General features: G+C 45.6%; 1 protein-coding gene across 2 annotated transcripts in view; it reads right to left on the bottom strand.

Annotated features, from left to right (window-relative positions):
• anos1b (anosmin 1b) overlaps positions 1-19,799 on the bottom strand; it is a 147,840-nt gene that overhangs the window by 38,929 nt on the left and 89,112 nt on the right. For both annotated transcript variants that reach the window (XM_078206350.1, XM_078206358.1), the window contains exon 7: positions 14,045-14,250. In XM_078206350.1, the coding sequence (XP_078062476.1) occupies positions 14,045-14,250 (206 nt within the window). The remainder of the gene's footprint in view (positions 1-14,044; positions 14,251-19,799) is intronic.

A 19,799-nucleotide genomic window follows, 5' to 3' on the forward strand; every position in this document is an offset into this window, starting at 1 on the left:
TTCAGCCCGGTGTGTCCATGAAGACCAGATCGACATGGAGACGGAGCCAAGAACTGGTCTGCCCTGGTAAAGTGATATACAACGCATCAGGAGCAGTGCTGCACTATGGCAGGAGGGCGTTATTGCGCTCGCCCCGAAGTCTCTTGCGAACTGGGGATGGTTCTGTGCATGCCACTCAGTGGCATTCAGGTTTTAGACCAACATTATTTCATGCTGGTGTGACGCAAGATTGAAAGGCCTGATGGGATGCTGGTGGGCAGGTGTTTTAATGAGCATTCATGAGATGCAAATAAATACAAATGACGGAGATGCCACCAGCCAGAGGGAAGACTGACTCGCCATTGACCCTCCATTGGGAGAATTACTGCATGACTTTACACCAGTAGGTTTCCAACTATTTGGATCCTGCTGGAATTTCCGTTCCCGCCCGCCACCAAATCCACAGCTTATCAAATGTCTTCCAGAAATTCAACTACACCATGGATGGAATTTTCTCTTCTTTTTCCAGTGTTAAGTTGGGTGGGAAAAGCAGTGTATAGCCCACCAGCTGTGCTGCCAACTTTACACGTTGAATTTTTAAACACTCTGAAAACATATTTTGGAGGCAGGTTTGTTGACGTCATGCTAAGAGGAGCCTTGATCTAAAAAATAAAAATAGGAACCTCGCCATGGACACACAACTCCCCGGTAACCCCACCCCAAACCTCCCCAACAGAAGCATCCCGAGACTGCTGCCTGGCACTGTCTCTGGTACAGTTCCCGGCATTGCACCCTGGCACTGCCCAAGCACTGCCCCAGGCAAGACCCTCTCCCCATTGGGAGCTGTACTTACCTGTGCATGCCCCGGCGGGTTCTGTTCACCAGTTCCCTGTTTGTAAAAACTTGTCGGGAACCCAGGTAGCATGATGTCATGCTGCCTGGGGGTGGGGGTGGGGGGGGGTGGATTTTCTCCTGGGGAACCCTGCCAATTGTATTTAAATCGCACGGCAGGAATCCCGTTACACCACTAGTGGGGGCAATCGAGTGAGGAAATCCCACCGGCGTAAACACTCTTTTGAGACTCCTGTCGATTCTTTGCCCCCTCTGCCATTCCCACTTGCTGAAAATGGGGCCAGATAATCTCCCTGCACATCTACAAGTTCTCCTTTATCCAGTTGGCTTGTTGCTTCTTCAATGAATTCTAACAAATTAGCTAAACATCATTTCTGTTGCACAAAACCAGTTGATCGCGTTACGATTTTCTAACTATCTTGCCGCAACCTCCTTAACAATAGGTTCTAGTTTCCCACTTTTAGTTTCCCTCCTTTCTTAAATTTGCTATTTTCCAATCTGCTGAGACCCTTCCAGAATCTAAGGAATTTTGGCAGATTATAACCAATGCCCCTCCTACTTATGCAGCCATTTCTTTTAAGGTCCCACAATACCAGCCATCAGCTCCTGGGAACTTCTCCACCATTAGGTCTAATAATTTTCCCAGGACATTTTCCCTGCTAATGGTGATTGTTTTAAATTCCTCCCTCCATTTCACCTCTTGTCTTTCAAGTGTCTTAGGGAAGTAAGACAAACATAAAATATCTCTCCAATGCTTCTACCATTTCTCTGTTTTCCATTATTAATTTCCCAAACTCAATCTCTTGAGTATCAACACTCGCTTCAGTTACTCTTTTTCAATTAAATACTTGTAGAAACACTTACTCCCTGTCTTTTAAATATTTTTAGCTAGCCTTCTTTCATTTCTAATTCCTTCCTCCTTTTTTTTTAGATATTCCTTGCTGGTTCTTAAAATCTTTGCACAAATCACTAATCTTCACAGAATTGCAGTGTTTTTTTCAATTTGACACTATCCTTAACTTTCTTATTTAGCTGTAGATGATGGATCCTTCTTATGGAGTTTTTCTGTTTCACTGGGATAAATCTTTGCTGAGAGTTGCTAAATATCTCTTTAAAAGTTTGCCACTGCATGCTTACTGTCCTACATTTTAAACTTACTTTCCCAGTTCACTTTAGCTATCTGATGCCAGGATAAGGGATATTTTGATGTGGCTTGAAAAGAACCTGGAAAAGGGAGGGTGGAAATGTTTGCTGTGATCTACTTTAGCATGGAAAAGAATAGGGAGAATGTCCTACTGAAGGAGTATCGGCAACTAGGGGCTAAATTAAAAAGCAGGTTGTCAAAGGTGGTAACCTCCAGATTATTATCTGAGCCACGTGCTAATTGGCACTGGTACAAACAATGAGAGGGAAAAAAAAATATTAGAGGTACGATGTCAAAAATTGCAGATTATACCAAATTGGGGCGGATAGTTAATAATTAATAAAAGTACATAGGAAGACATAAACAGGTTTGCCGAGTGGGTACATAAATAGCACATGAAATTAAATATTGAGATTTGTAAATCAATGATCCACAATCTCTTAGAATTATTCATTCAGTGAGTTAATCTAAGAAAAAGCTTAACAGAAATAGACCTTACAAAATATGTAGATCCTGGACAAAGCGAGTTAGCTAGTTTCTTACTAAAACTAGCCAAGGAATTAATTTCATTGACTTGAGTTTTGCTGAACCACCAACCTGAATGTTGTTGACCAAATTAGTATGGAATATTCTGCAATTTAATTTATCACATATGTACTTTGTTAGAGATGGGGCAAATTTCGCTATGGTTTTCATTCATGGACTATTATGAGGAATTTCCTCAAATTGTTTAGTGTATTATTCTTGAGAGAAAATTACTTTAAGATGGTCTCTTCGCTATCTTTATTCTACAAAGCAGCAGGAATTTAATAAACTAATAATCAGTCTGTCAGTGATCGGACTGAGAACAATGCCACACAATTATCTAATGCAAGCATTGATTGTCTATGCTATGTCAATATACATATCATCGAGTGCAAAATTAAACATGAAATTTAAGGCGAGCTGAATCATCCATAACCTCCTAAGGCTACACAAGAAATAGGATGAAGTTGAAAACTGTCCAAATAAAACAAACCATAAAAAGGAAATGGTTTCATTTTATGCTAGTTAGCTAGTTAACACCCAAGAATGATCCTTTTGTTTCAAGAAACTAGTGTTAACATCTGTTCAAAATATGAAGAGTAAAGTAGCCAAAACAAAACTGATCTGTGTCACGCCAGTTAATGAAAATAACTCATTCACTTATAACTGATCTCTCAATTATGTGTTAGTCAAAATAAGAAAATTTTAACCATGCTCTGAAAGATGATATGAAGCAACAAGCTTCCAAAATACTGATCTGAAGTAATTATCAAGGACCTTGGAGGAAAAGTTTAATTACATGGGGACAATATTTCTTTATTCTTTCATGGGATGTGGGCATCACTGGCAAAGCCAACATTTGTTGCCCTTCTTCAATTGCCATGGAATGGCTTGCTAGGCCATTTCAGAGGGCATTTAAGAGTCAACCGCATTGCTGTGGTCTGGAATCACAGGTAAGGATGGCAGATTTCCGTCCTGAGAGGAGATTAGTGAACCTGACGGGTTTTTACAACAATCAATGATGGTTTTATGGCCACCATTACTGAGACTCGGGGAGTAGGGAGGAGAGTATTCCTGCTTTTGGGCGGGGTGGGATCGACGGCAGGAGCGGGAAATCCCACAATAATCCCAAAGTGCGGTCTGTGCCAGTGGGATTTCCCTTTCCGTTTGTCCCCACCCCCCACCAATGATGTAACAGAAATCCTGATGTTCAACGAGTGGTTCCCCACTTGAATGCAGTTATGTTGAACACAGAATCCTACAGTGCAGAAGGTGGCCATTCGGCCCACTGAGTCTGCACTGACCACAATTCCACCCAGGCCCTATCCCCGTAACCCCATATATTTACCCTGCGAGTCCCCCTGATATTAAGAGGCAATTTAGCATGGCCAATCAACCTAACTCGCAAATCTTTGGACTATATTACATATAATTATCAGGCCTTTATACCTGACAGTCCTCCCTGCTGGACTGTTGGTGTGCCATGAATCATGACAGTCCCCTACGACACGGACCTGGTGAGCAGTAGCTGCTGGAGGTACACAGGTGTACATCCTCCACAGGGGAGAGAGTCTATCTGGGGCAGTACCAGGGAGCCATGCCAGGGAACGTTCCATGAGGGAGGGGGAGCTCTGTGGCAGGGTTGGGGGGGGGGGGGGGGGGAGATTCCCTGAGTCGGGGGGGAAAGGATTTCATATTCATGTTTCTTTTAAATTGGGGTGCCCCTCTTTTACAGACTAATTGAGCCTGTCCCACCAGTGTGACGTCATGGGACCCCACCCTTAATCTTATTTCTTCTACGACCCTAAAAATCCAGCAGAGGAAGCTGCCCTTATGGCCAACAGTTTATACGCCATTTCCATCTCCCTTCCGCCCCCCCCCCCCCCCCCCCCACAACCCCCACCCCCTCCACTGCATCATTCTGCCTAAAAACGAGAAAATTCCACTCGAACTTTTTAATTCCAGTTATTTATGACTTCAAATTCCAGTAGCTGCACTGGTGGGATTTGAACCCAAGTTCCAAGAAAATTCTGGATTGCTAGTCATAAAATCCCTACTGTGCAGAAGGCGGCCATTCGACTCATCAAGCCCAGACCGAATTTCCTTCAGAGTATCTCACCCAGACCAACCCCTGCCCCCTATACCCGTAACCCCACAAATTTATCCTGCTAATCCCCCTAACCGACACATCTTGGGACACAGAGGGGCAATTTAGCATGGCCAATCCATCTAACCTGCACATCTTTGGAGTGTGGGAAGAAACCGGAGCACCCGGAGGAAACCCACGCAGACACGGGGAGAACGTGCAAACTCCACACAGACAGTGACCCGAGGCCGGAATTGAACCTGGGTTCCAGGTGCTGTGAGGCAGCAGTTCTAACCACTGTGTCGCTTAGTCTAGTGACATTATCACTCAGCCACCATCTCCCCATCTCAGATAGTAGATTATTGGCTGTGACTTACAGCAATACCCCTGGTTGTGAAAACTAGAATCCAGAACCCTCCAATTTGTGATCATAATTATACTCAGAAAGCCGTCTTTTTTTCACTTTTGTTGTTGTTGTGGCAGGAGGAGATTTAGTGCGATTTTCTGGTATCACTTATCAGCTCTAACAGGATTGAACTCTTTCTAGGAGATGCATCAAAAAATGAGGCTGATTCTCTGAATTACTCCTCCTCTTGATGCCCTGGCTGAGACAGTTAAGTCAGTGTATGGAAAAACACAAGTGTAAAGCCCCTGCGTTCACCACTCTGTGGCACAGTGCCTTCCTGCTCTCAGACTACTGGCAACTATCACATTGATTAGGTTTTCTTTTCAACACTGTGTTTAATTTGCCTGAAACAATGAGACTTTTCTTCACTCGGTACTCTGAAAATTATATCTGATTTTAGTGCTATTTGAACTCCCCCTTGGTTTAACACAGCTCTTGCACCAAAAATCGGACTTGACCGTAACATTTCAACTCTTCCCAGCTGACACAGGTCAAGCAGCAACACAACAGGCGTGAAAACAACATTGCAGTAACTGATAGCTATGTGAGCCTACAAATTATTCTCATATGTTTATCTCATAAACAGATGTGCAGCTGAGGCTCTCTGAAGCCTTTTGATGGTGCAGGAGGAATATTTTCAGAGTATTTGTTTTAAGGGCCTTTGAAATATCAAGAAGCATATTATCGATTTCTATAGTTGCATAAAAATACGCTTGTGCTTAAACTTCCTGGAACCGGCTCCATCGTTGCCCACACAGCCACTACACATTCTTGATGTTTGGCCACCTCGCGTGGAGTGGGGGTGTGGGATTTCTCCATGGGTCTGTTCCTGGGCCTGGCCAAGGCGGTCACAGAAACATAGAAAATAGAAGCAGGAAGAGGTCATTCCGCCCTTTGAGCCTGCTCCGTCATTCATTTTGACCATGGTTGGTCATCGAACTCAATATCCTGATCTCGCCTTCCCTCCCATATCCCTTTAACCCCAAGAGCGATAATCATCCACAGCTCTTGTTTGGACATGTTGATGTGGCCTTGGTCTGGCTGTCTGCCTCTCTTCTATGGTCCTTTCTGTACCTGGGTGGCCCTTCTGAAGGTGCATGCAGTGTTTGCTGGTACGCCTGAGGCCTTCCGTAACTGTTGATGTTGGGTGCTGCAGGGATTGGATGGCATGTTAGAGATGGTGAATAATATAATTTAGCTCAGTGGTTCTCAAACCTCCTTGGTTGGAGAACTCCTTTTCAAATGGATTAGTAATCATGGAAACCCCACCCATCCCCACCTCATGATACTCAGAATGTAAAAGAGCTTCATGTGAACTGTTTTCATAATACTTTTAAGAAAACATATATTTACTTGCAGGTATTAGTGAGATGGGTGGGCCGACTTAAATATTTAAAATTTCCTTCTTTTGAATAAGGCTGATCTCTTACTTTAGCAGCACCTTCGTAACCTGCAACATATCTTAATTCCGGTTTCCTCCCACAGTCCAAAGGTGTGCAGGTTAGGTTGATTGGCCATGCTAAAATTGCCCTTAGTGTCCTGAGATGCGTAGGTTAGAGGGATTAGTGGGTAAATGTGTAGGGATATGGTGGTAGGGCCTGGGTGGGATTGTGGTCAGTGCAGACTCGATGGGCCGAATGGCCTCTTTCTGTACTGTAGGATTCTACGTTTCTATGATATACTAAGTACAAGAACAAAAGCAGCAAGCACAGGGCAACACCGGCAATTGCAAGTTCCTCTCTACTATCTAACTTGGAAATATATCACCATTTCTTCAGTGCTGTAATCAAAGTCCCTACCTAACCATACTACAGGTGTACCTGTGTATCATGGACTGCAGCGGTTCACAAAGGCAGCGCGCCACCTTCTCAAGGTCAATGAGGGTTGGGTAACAAATATTGGTCTTACCAATGACACTCGCAACCTGTGACAGAATAAGAACCTGGTGCCCACTGCCAGCCTGAAACTGCAGCTCTGTCTGGGGGTGATCCTCTCAGTGCTCCTCCATGTGTGCTTCCCTAGAGGAGACAGTCAGTCCACTGCACATGCAACCACACTCCACAACCATCTCCTGACTTGCACCAAGCTGCTGCTCATTTTTTAAATTCAGTCATGGGACATGGGCATCGCTGGCTGGCCAACATTTATTGCCCATCCCTCATTGCCCTTGAACTGAGTGCCTTGCTAGACCATTTCAGAGGGCAGCTAAGAGTCAACCACATTGCTGTGGGCCTGGAGACACATGTAGGCCACACCAGGTAAGGATGGCAGATTTCCTTCATTAGTGAACCAGATGAGTTTTTCCGACAATCAACAATGGTTTCATGGTCATCAGTAGATTCTTAATTCCAGAAATGTTTTTTTGAATTCAAATTCCACCACCTGCCGTGGCGGGATTCAAATCCGGGTCCCCAGAATATTAGCTGAGTTTCTGGATTAATAGTCTAGCGAAAATACCATTAGGCCATCAACTTCCCATTCATTTGCTCACTCGCGGACCCACAGAGAGTGGACCTCAAGGAGCCAATGGCCCCTAATTTGAGAACCAATCATTAAAAGTTATATGTGTGCTTCACTCTTGTTGAAGTTTTCTACTAGTTGTGTCCTTCTAAAAAAAGGAGGCAATTATGTTTGAGATACTGTGCAACCCAGTATCTCTTTATAGTTTTAATTAAAAAAAGGCTTACAGAGCCATTCTCAATGTCAGTTGTTATAGTCTGCTCAATGTTGAGTATGTACTGTACTTCAAGCAAAGATGGAAGAATAGACTGATCACACATTACTGTATAAATTTGTTGCATATATTCAGCTGGTATTGGTAATCAAGGGGACGTATGACATTGAGAGTGCCCACTCAGGAATGTGTCCTACTCCCTCTATGCCCAGATAGAACAAACAAAGAACAATACAGCACAGGAACAGGCCCTTCGGCCCTCCAAGCCCGCACCGCTCCCTGGTCCAAACTAGACCATTCTTTTGTATCCCTCCATTCCCACTCCGTTCATGTGGCTATCTAGATAAGTCTTAAACGTTCCCAGTGTGTCCGCCTCCACCACCTTGCCCGGCAGCACATTCCAGGCCCCCACCACCCTCTGTGTAAAATACGTCCTTCTGATATCCGTGTTAAACCTCCCCCTCCTCACCTTGCACCTATGACCCCTCGTGAATGTCACCACTGACCTGGGAAAAAGCTTCCCACCGTTCACCCTATCTATGCCTTTCATAATTTTATACACCTCTATTAGGTCACCCCTCATCCTCCGTCTTTCCAGTGAGAACAACCCCAGTTTACCCAATCTCTCCTCATAACTAAGCCCTTCCATACCAGGCAACATCCTGGTAAACCTCCTCTGCACTCTCTCTAAAGCTTCCACGTCCTTCTGGTAGTGTGGCGACCAGAACTGGGCGCAGTATTCCAAATGCGATAGTGTGTGACCAGAATTAAAGTGTCAATTATGCCAATGTGCGATATGCAGGAAGTTTCAATGATGCCTTCAGCTTTTGTCACTCAATCTTCCCTGACCTCGTGAGAGAAAAGGATCATATCCGCAGCTGCCTTCTATGGGACAATGTATAACCCTTGCTCTCACGCCTAATGACCTCAAAGTGCCCTAAATAACAGCTGGTGATCCAGAGGACTATCAGGGCATTGAAAAGCACATTTCAGCGTCTGGATGGGTCAGAAGGAGGTCTGTAGTATGCTCCAGTTTGAATGGTCAGAATGTCCTTTTACAACTTTGCCATTCAGTATGGATTGTACTTCCTTCGAGCTCCCAGTAAATTTGGTTCTATCCTCAGTTCTCCTTCCCTTGCACTTTTACTCTTTGTTTCTGAATTTCTCTTTAATCAAATTCACTGGCTAACCTCATCATCAAGAATAATTGTACCTCTGTTTTAGTTTTTCTTAGCCACTTCCCTAACATGTTTTCACCACCTAGTCATCTTGTTCTTTTTTTCAGAGCCGCCTGGCCCCAGTCATTACAAATATACCATTAAAATTGAGCTTTCCAAGTTGACAATTCGAAACAAGCATCTGTCAGTTAATTCCAGCCCCCACTGTCGATAAGCGTGTGAGTATCCCGGTTACCATTTAAATTCAGCTCTGAGTTGCCTTAACTGTCCTTTCCCAGACGCGATACTAACCGGTGAGTTCCTTTGTCCAATTTGTGACCCAACTGAATCAAGCAAGCCTCAAACCTGCCACAACAACTGGAATTTATCTAGTATACAAAAGAGGTTTGCTATCCTGTTAAGACTGATCATTTTTAAAAATTCATTCGTGGGACATGGGCGTCGCTGACTGGACGGCATTTATTGCCAATCCCTAGTTGTTTGAGGGCAGTTGAGAGTCAACCACATTGCTGCGGTTCTGGAGTCACATGTAGACCAGACCAGGTGAGGAGGGCAGATTTCCTTCCCTAAAGGACATTAGTGAACCACATGGGTTTTCCAACAATTGACAATGGTTCCATGGTCATCAGTAGATTCTTAATTCCAGAAATTTTTTATTGAATTCAAATTCCCCCATCTGCTATGGCAGAATTCGAACCCGAGTCCCCAGATCATTAGCTGAGTTTCTGGATTAATAGTCAGCGATAACCACTAGGCCATCACCTCCCCATTGCTGGGAGAATTGCGGCCTAGATCTTTGCAGTTGCGAACTAATGGTTCTGAGGCATCATCTCGTGCCAAAATATCCAATCTTTTGTTCAGCTTGTTTGATGAAACCAGCCAATGACTCAGGTTGAGTCTTAGCAGGACATTATTCCACCTCTGAAGACAAATGATGGAAGGGGAAAAGCAGATCAAAGAATATTGCAATATACTTATTGCAACCTTGTCCACATTTTATTAGCAGTGACCAAGAAAATGCCTAGTTCCACACTTAGTATTCCCTGGACAGACACAGAAGACTGAATACTGAAAACATAAGGGTGGCCCAGTGACACAGTGATTAGCACTGCTGCCTCACAGCGCCAGGGACCCCGGGTTTGATTCCGGCCTCGGGTGACTGTCTGTGTGTAGTTAACACATTCTCCTTGTGTCTGCGTGGGTTTCCTTTGGGTGCTTCGGTTTCCACCCATAGTCCAAAGATGTGCAGGTTAGGTGCCTTGGCCAAGGTAAATGCACGGGGATAGGGTGGAGGGGAGGGCCTGTGTGAGGTGTTCTTTCGGAAAGTTGGTGCAGACTCGCTGGGCTGAATGGCCTCTTTCTGCACTGTAGGGATTCTGTGTTCTAATTTTTAGCCATGATGTGGAGATGCCAGCGTTGGACTGGGATGTCGTAGCTATGACATCTTCTCCGGAGGCTTCAACATGTCATCGATGAAGACGAACATCTCGCCAAGGCCATCCCCACACCCCCACTTCTTGCCTTCAAACAATCGCACAACCTCAAACAGACCATTGTCCACAGCAAACTACCCAGCCTTCAGGAGAACAGTGACCACGACACCACACAACCCTGCCACAGCAACCTCTGCAAGACGAGCTGGATCATCGACACGGATGCCATCATCTCACGTGAGAACACCATCCACCAGGTACACGGTACCTACTCTTGCGACTCGGCCAACGTTGTCTCCTGATACGCTGCAGTAAAGAATGTCCTGAGGCATGGTACATTGGGGAGACCATGCAGACGCTACGACAATGGATGAATGAACACCGCTCGACAATCACCAAGCAAGAGTGTTCTCTTCCTGTCGGGGAACACTTCAGCAGTCATGGGCATTCAGCCTCTGATCTTCGGGTAAGCATTCTCCAAAGCGGCCTTTACGACACACGACAACGCAGATTCACTGAGCAGAAACTGATAGCCAAGTTCTGCACACATGAGGACGGCCTCAATTGGGATCTTGTGTTCATGTCACACTATCTGTAACCCCCACGACTTGCCTGGGCTTGCAAAATCTCACTGACTGTCCTGGCTGGAGACACGACACACCTCTTTAACCTGTGTTTAACCCTCTCTCCACGCACATTGTCTGTACCTTTAAGACTTGATTACCTGAAAAGACTCGCATTCCAACCATTATCTTGTAAATTGAGTTTGTGTCTATATATGCACTGTTTGTGAACACAACACCCACACACCTGATGAAGGAGCAGCGCTCTGAAAGCTTGTGCTACCAAATAAACCTGTTGGACTTTAACCTGGTGTTGTGAGAATTTCTACTCTAATTCTTAGGCCCTGATGGGAGACAAAGATGCATTCATTCATGCTGCTAGCCAGCTTCCCTACTCCATCCCACCCGAGAAGGCAGTGAGTAACCAACTGGCCATGTTAAAAGTCTATGATTTGAAGCTGTCAGGCAGAATCAGATGTGAAGGTTCTACAGTTAAATAAAGGTAATTACAGGCGCATGAGGGAGGAACTGACAAAAATCGACTGGAAGCAGAGCCTAATGGGAAAGACAGTAGAACAGCAATGGCAGGAGTTTCTGGGAGTAATTGAGGACACAGTGCAGAGGTTCATCCCAAACAAAAGAAAGGTTATCAGAGGGGGGATTAGGCAGCCATGGCTGACAAAGGAAGTCAGGGAATGCATCAAGGCAAAAGAGAGAGCCTATAATGTGGCAAAGAGTAGTGGGAAGTCAGAAGATTGGGAAGGCTATAAAAACAAACAGAGGATAACAAAGAGAGAAATAAGGAAGGAGAGGATCAAATATGAAGGTAGGCTAGCCAGTAACATTAGGAATGATAGTAAAAGTTTCTTTAAATACATTAAAAACAAACGGGAGGCAAAAGTAGACATTGGGCCGCTCCAAAATGACGCTGGTAATCTAGTGATGGGAGACAAGGAAATAGCTGAGGAACTTAATAAGTACTTTGCGTCAGTCTTCACAGTAGAAGACATGAGTAATATCCCAACAATTCAGGAAAGTCAGGGGGCAGAGTTGAATATGGTTGCCATCACAAAGGAGAAAGTGCTAGAGAAACTAAAAGGTCTGAAAATTGATAAATCTCCGGGCCCAGATGGGCTACATCCTAGAGTTCTAAAGGAGATAGCTGAAGAAATAGTGGAGGCGTTAGTTATGATCTTTCAAAAGTCACTGGAGTCAGGGAAAGTCCCAGAGGATTGGAAAATCGCTGTTGTAACCCCACTGTTCAAGAAGGGAACAAGAAAAAAGATGGAAAATTATAGGCCAATTAGCCTAACCTCAGTTGTTGGCAAAATTCTAGAATCCATCGTTAAGGATGAGATTTCTAAATTCTTGGAAGTGCAGGGTCGGATTAAGACAAGTCAGCATGGATTTAGTAAGGGGAGGTCGTGCCTGACAAACCTGTTAGAGTTCTTTGAAGAGATAACAAATAGGTTAGACCAAGGAGAGCCAATGGATGTTATCTATCTTGACTTCCAAAAGGCCTTTGACAAGGTGCCTCACGGGAGACTGCTGAGTAAAATAAGGGCCCATGGTATTCGAGGCAAGGTACTAACATGGATTGACGATTGGCTGTCAGACAGAAGGCAGAGAGTTGGGATAAAAGGTTCTTTCTCAGAATGGCAACCGGTGACAAGTGGTGTCCCGCAGGGTTCAGTGTTGGGGCCACAGCTGTTCTCTTTATATATTAACGATCTAGATGACGGGACTGGGAGCATTCTGGCCAAGTTTGCCGATGATACAAAGATAGGTGGAGGGGCAGGTAGTATTGAGGAGGTGGGGAGGCTGCAGAAAGATTTAGACAGTTTAGGAGAGTGGTCCAAGAAGTGGCTGATGAAATTCAACGTGGGCAAGTGCGAGGTCGTACACTTTGGAAAAAAGAATAGAGGCATGGACTATTTTCTAAACGGTGACAAAATTCATAATGCTAAAGTGCAAAGGGACTTGGGAGTCCTAGTCCAGGATTCTCTAAAGGTAAACTTGCAGGTTGAGTCCGTAATTAAGAAAGCAAATGTAATGTTGTCATTTATCTCAAGAGGCTTGGAATACAAAAGCAGGGATGTACTTCTGAGGCTTTATAAAGCACTGGTTAGGCCCCATTTGGAGTACTGTGAGCAATTTTGGGCCCCACACCTCAGGAAGGACATACTGGCACTGGAGCGGGTCCAGCGGAGATTCACACGGATGATCCCAGGAATGGTAGGCCTGACATACGATGAACGTCTGAAGATCGTGGGATTATATTCATTGGAGTTTAGGAGGTTGAGGGGAGATCTGATAGAAACTTACAAGATAATGAACGGCTTAGATAGGATGGACGTAGGGAAGTTGTTTCCATTAACAGGGGAGACTAGGACGCGGGGGCACAGCCTTAGAATAAAAGGGAGTCACTTTAGAACAGAGATGAGGAGAAATTTCTTCAGCCAGAGAGTGGTGGGTCTGTGGAATTCATTGCCACAGAGGGCTGTGGAGGCCGAGACGTTGAGCGTCTTCAAGACAGAAATTGATAAATTCTTGATTTCTCGAGGAATTAAGGGCTATGGGGAGAGAGCGGGTAAATGGAGTTGAAATCAACCATGATTGAATGGTGGAGTGGACTCGATGGGCCGAATGGCCTTACTTCCGCTCCTATGTCTTATGGTCTTATGGTCTTATGCTGGTCCCTGGAAATGCTTCCCAATGGCAGACCTGATGGGGTGAGGGTTGGGATGGGGGAGGTGGCATGCAGTGGAGGTTGATGGTGGGCAGGGCTTCTAGCTGATTTTGAGGCCTTCTCTCTCCTTGCCCGGTTGCTAAAGCCATTCGTCAACCGAAAGTCAAAAAAGTTGGAGTGGTATCTCCATCTTGGGGCACTTTACTTCCTTGAAGAGGAAGCCTGCTTCTAGAAGGACACCTACTGCCCCTCCAGCATAGAAAACCCACCCACTGCTCTTAATTGGATGCCAATCCTGTCCTCTGACCATTAATTGGCAAAATCGGGAAAAATCACAGCTGCGTGACTACGTCCGACACAATGTGGGGTTTTGCTCCCTCACTCGACTAATTCAGCAAGATTCCAAAGTCTGCAGGGGAAAACCGGCCCAGAGATACAAACAAAATAATAGTTTCCTGGAAAGCACTTTCCGATAGGGATTGAAATACAGGAAGTCACAGCTATTTTAAACTTACTCCTTCAATTATCTTCCAATTTTCTTTCTTTGTGAGAAAAACAGTCTTCCTGGAAAGCCACTGACTCCAGTAAATTCTGTAATGGTGAATGAAGAGGTCTTCCTCTGGGGGTGGATCCCAGTGAATGAGAAGACTGAAAGCACCATTGCGGCTTGCAGTGAAGTTGCCTCTCCACAGATTTCTTGGTGCACCTGGTGGTGTGGGATCTGTAAAGAATGTTAAATAGCGGAGAATTAAGAAAGGAGGAGAATGCAAGCGAATCAAAAGACTGAATTACACTTGTTTGTGTACAGAATGTCATAAACCGCCTGACCTAGAGGTCCCAGGTCACTGCATTTAATTCGCAGCTACTGCTTGGGATTACCAGCCAGGTCAGGTTAAAGGAAAGGTTGCCTTAAGCACAATAATGTTCATGCCAAACCCTTAAGTAGAATTTTGAATTGAAACAAATAAAGTGATGTACTTGAGTCTCCTGACATGAGAACCTGGACAATATATTAACACTGTTCCTTCATGTGGTGTTGGACTAAGAGGATCAAATATTACCTGTAAGATTATAGTGCCTCTGTACAATTGGCTGGGTCTGAATAAAGAACATGCAGGCTTGGTGAAGCCTTTCTGCAATTTGTTGGGGAGTTGATGAGTTTTAGTTTAATGATAATAATATATGATAGACCATATTGACCACAGTCTTGGGGAGGATGAAAGAAGTGGGGGGGGGGCAAGAGCAAGTTGGGCTCGACCCCGCCTGGGTGAGGAAGGCCATGGGAGCATTCTTCACAGGATCAAAGAAGAGATACATGCAGCACTAATGGTTTCATCACCCAGTGGGCATGGAAGGTGAGAGGACATGTCCAGTGGGCACTTTGCCCCTCGCTTCACAGACAAGTGCTGCAAGGAGGAGGTCAGTGTCAGGCGTGACATGCTTATGTTCTTGGGAAGTGGGGGAGATATTTATTTGCATGGTCATTCCTTATCACTCTCAGGGGAGTAAGAGCGTGTGTGCCAACTTGCACTGAAGCCTGCGCTGGCCAAAGTTGGAAGGTCTGACCGCTTGGCCTGAGTGCACTGAAGGCTGAGATGTGCTGTGCCCCGCAACCTGGTTTTGGGGGGGGGGGGGGGCAACAAGGGGAGGTGGACAGTGTCAGTCGATGCTGGAATGGTGCTGCAAGAAAAGGATTAGCACTAATGATGAAATCGCTTGCAGGAGATGTGAAGCCATAATGTGATGGAGCACTGAAGAATGGATGGTGGGGAACCCAATCTCTTGGTATTCAGCCATTACAACATGGACACCCTGGAACTAGAATGCCACTGCGGAGCTCATTCCACCGGACACAATGAGGCAGGGGCCTCTGAGAAAGGTAACAATGCAAAGCACAAATATGAAATGGTAGGGAGAGCAAAAATTTTAGTCTTCTCAGCTGAAATAGAGATGTCAAAGCATCAGTGCCCATTTATCTTCCCAAATTGGCACCATGTGCCGTTCTCCATTGTCTCATCAGCATGTATGTTGACTATTTGATGATTGAATGTGCTGGAATGTTATCTTTCTCCTGCAGATGCTTCATCTGCAAGAGGCTCCAGGGTCCCCGAGAGCCTCCCGAGGAGGATACACTCACACCTGCACCTGCATCACACCCTCTCTCTGAACCAGGCACCAATACAGAGACTAGTAATTGGTGGGCTTAAGTTCACTGGCTCCCATAGTCCTGCATAATGGGGAGAACAGGGCACACTCGCATGAGGAGCTGGCAGAGGCAGAGAGTGCCCAGGTGTCGTCAGTTGGAGGCCGCTAGAGAGCAGGAACATGCTGTGTTCAAAGGGGATGATGAGCCTTTGGAGTTATCCATCAGGAAGCAGATGCTGGATGTCCAGCGGGATGCGTGGGAAGATCTGGTGGCGATCCCTAAGGGTCTGTGTGCAATGCGCTGAAATCTTTGATTTGATTTATTATTGTCACATGTATTAGCATAGAGTGAAAAGTATTATTTCTTGCGCACTAAACAGACAAAACATACCATTCATAGAGAAGGGAACGAGTGCAGAATGTAGTGTTACAATCAAAGTTAGGGTGTAGAGAAAGATCAACTTAATACGAGGTAAGTCCATTCAAAAGTCTGACAGCAGCCGGGAAGAAGCTGTTCTCGAGTCGGTTGGTACAATACCGGCAGGATCGTATGGTCCTGCTAAAGGTACACCCCGCCATGAGTTTCCCAGCGGCGAGGGATGCATTCAAGAGGGAAACCCCGTTGATCACAGCAGGACAATAGGATCCTGCCACCGCGAAACACTCTGTGGAAAGGGAGAATAACCCTGTCCATCGTCTCTGTCATGGTGATGTCCATGTGGAATGTGAGCACTGCGTTGACTCTGAGCACAGCATCCTTCACGAAAAGTTGCGACGCTAATGGAGAGCAGCTCCAGGAACAGAATCAGGGGTTCCTGGGGGTTACGCCCCGACCTGCAAGCCCTCACTGCCAGTGTGAGAGATGGATGAGGCGCCCAGCCTCCCTGTTCTGTGTCCGTCCATCAGTGATGAGCAGGGAGGTTCAAATGAAGCTCGGGCGGGGGAGTGGGGATCAAGACGTTCCAGCCAAAACCCTAAGGTTAAGGCACCTTGAGCACATCATCTGAGGGGTAACTTTGTTTCTGTTCATATCTCAAAACTTTCTTGATGGTGTGATTGTTAAAACCAGAAAATGTTACGTTTCTTGTTTATTCCATAAACATTGATTTCACTGTAATGGCCTGAGTTTGCATGGTGTCTCTTGTAGGTGCGAGGGTTGGCAGGGGCTTTAAACTTTATTACATGGTTAGCAGGATCTTGAGTTTGTGCGTCACAAATGTCTTGTATGGAGGCAGCAGCCTTGGCATGAGCTGGTTTCGAAGCCATGGCAGCCTGGTTGAAAGTACACATTATCAAGGCCTCCCTTGTGTCCCTCGCTCCCTGTAGGTTCTTGACATCTGCATCCACATCCTCACCTTGTACTTCCCTGGGCTACTCATCAGACCGATCAGTCGATCTATCCTCCGTGGCATCTGGAGCCGTCTTGAGATCCTCATCCTCCAATCAGTCTCCCTTTGCCAGAGCCAGGTTGTGCAGAGACACTCACTCTGGATGATATTGCGATGCCCCACCTGATTGGGCCAGGCATCTCAACCACACCTTCAGCAGCCCAATGGTCCTCTCCAGTGTTGTACCTCTCCTCCGCCTCAGTCCTTGGGTGAGGGAGTGGGATCATGAGCCACCTTTTCAGGGGGTAGCCCTTGTCACCTAGGAATCAGATATCCAAACAAGCAGCAGGGAATAGCCTTGGCGCCTGTGAGTGTTGCAAGATTAAGCATCATGTGAGCTGCCAGGGTAATGGGCACAGACTTGCAAGATGTGTGTGTTGTGGTTGCAGACGATCTGAAAGCTTATTGAGTGGAGCCCCTTAGATGAGAACTTGTGTTGGCCTGTGCTGTCTGTGTGATGGCCACAAAATTGCACGGGCAGCGTAAAATTCCTTACCATTGATAAGTTAATGGCATTAATTGGCCCTTTAAGTGTTGGCTGGCAGACAGGCTTCTGACTCTGTAATGACTTCAATCAGGCCATTGAGGTTAGCCTATTGGAATATGAACTCCCTGATTAAGGAGTCAATTGATGGGCCAATCAGGGAATCTTTTCCTTGTATTTAACCGGGAGTGTCAGTTCCTCTGGCACTCCCGAAGGAAGACTGCTTTCTGATAGCATCCTGTGCACTACTGTTGGAATTGTAAATAGACGGATTCTGGTGAAGGGACTTCTGCCTCCGAAGACCCATTACAGACTCTTGTGCATGCCCTCCGACCAATGGCTGTCTGAACGTTTACCTGATGTTTTAGAGATACCTGATCCTTAGAGATAGGATGTATGCGCATTTAGAAAGGAATAAACTCATTAACGATAGTCAGCATGGTTTTGTGAGAGGGAGGTCATGCCTCACTAACCTGGTGGAGTTTTTTGAAGAAGTGACCAAAATGGTTGACGAGGGAAGGGCCGTGGATGTTGTCTATATGGACTTTAGTAAAGCGTTTGACAAAGTCCCTCATGGTAGGCTGGTGAAAAAGGTTGGATCTCATGGGATAAAGGGGGAGGTGGCTAGATGGGTGGAGAACTGGCTTGGTCACAGAAGACAGAGGGTGGTAATGGAAGGGTCTTTTTCCGGCTGGAGGCCTGTGACTAGTGGTGTTCCGCAGGGCTCTGTATTGGGACCTCTGCTGTTTGTGATTTATATAAATGATCTGGAAGAAGGTGTAACTGGGGTGATCAGTAAGTTTGCGGACGACACAAAATTGGCAGGACTTGCAGATAGTGAGGAGCATTGTCAGAAGCTACAGAAGGATATAGATAGGCTGGAAATTTGGGCAAAGAAATGGCAGATGGAGTTCAATCCTGATAAATGCGAAGTGATGCATTTTGGTAGAAATAATGTAGGGAGGAGCTATACGATAAATGGCAGAACCATAAAGGGTGTCGATAGGCAGAGGGACCTGGGTGTGCAAGTCCACAGATCCTTGAAAGTGACGTCACAGGTGGAGAAGGTGGTGAAGAAGGCATATGGCATGCTTGCCTTTACAGGACGGGGCATAGAGTATAAAAGTTGGGGTCTGATGCTGCAGATGTATAGAACGTTGGTTCGGCCGCATTTGGAATTCTGCGTCCAGTTCTGGTCGCCACACTACCAGAAGGACGTGGAGGCTTTGGAGAGAGTACAGAGGAGGTTTACCAGGATGTTGCCTGGTATGGAGGGGCTTGGTTATGAGGAGAGATTGGGTAAACTGGGGTTGTTCTCCCTGGAACGACGGAGGATGAGGGGAGACTTGATAGAGGTGTATAAAATTATGAAAGGCATAGATAGGGTAAACGGTGGGAAGCTTTTCCCCAGGTCGGTGGTGACGTTCACGAGGGGTCATAGGTTCAAGGTGAAGGGGGGGAGGTTTAACACAGATATCAGAAGGACATATTTTACACAGAGGGTGGTGGGGGGCTGGAATGCGCTGCCAGGCAAGGTGGTGGAGGCGGACACACTGGGAACGTTTAAGACTTATCTAGACAGCCATATGAACGGAGTGGGAATGGAGGGATACAAAAGAATGGTCTAGTTTGGACCAGGGAGCGGCGCGGGCTTGGAGGGCCGAAGGGCCTGTTCCTGTGCTGTATTGTTCTTTGTTTTCTCATGAGAGTTCAGGTAGGGCATGCACCTGTTTTCATCAGGTAAAATTCTGACCCAAGAATGGTGAAAAATTGTCCGCTGATTTGCTAAGAGCGGGCTTTACAATGTCAACATTGATCAATTTCAATCCCTTAGCATCAATTCTTCACAAAAATGTTGACCAGAAGGTGTCGATGTGGGAAAACGTTTTATACGTGGGTGCAAATATAAATCATAAAGTATTGGTCTGTAAACATAAAGGTGATGTTCATGTGTCACAATTAACTATTATTTATAAGATATTGGCCTAAGTGCACAGCTAAGATTCCAAATACAATCACATTTTATTATTACAGATGAGCTTGACTGCACCATTTTTATGATATTTCTTTTCCTCCACGTGAGGCAGTGCCACAATAAATCACTGAGTGCAGTGACTTTACAAACCAGTGCACAGAACAATCTGAAAGTAAACAAACGTATAATGCCTCAATAGTTTTGTAATTAATTGTCCTCATGGTAGATTACTGGCTAGAGACAATGTTTTTTTGAAACTCATGGGGATGACTTTTGGG

The sequence above is a fragment of the Mustelus asterias genome, chromosome 3, assembly GCF_964213995.1.
Source record: "Mustelus asterias chromosome 3, sMusAst1.hap1.1, whole genome shotgun sequence".
Taxonomy (NCBI): Eukaryota; Metazoa; Chordata; class Chondrichthyes; order Carcharhiniformes; family Triakidae; genus Mustelus; species Mustelus asterias.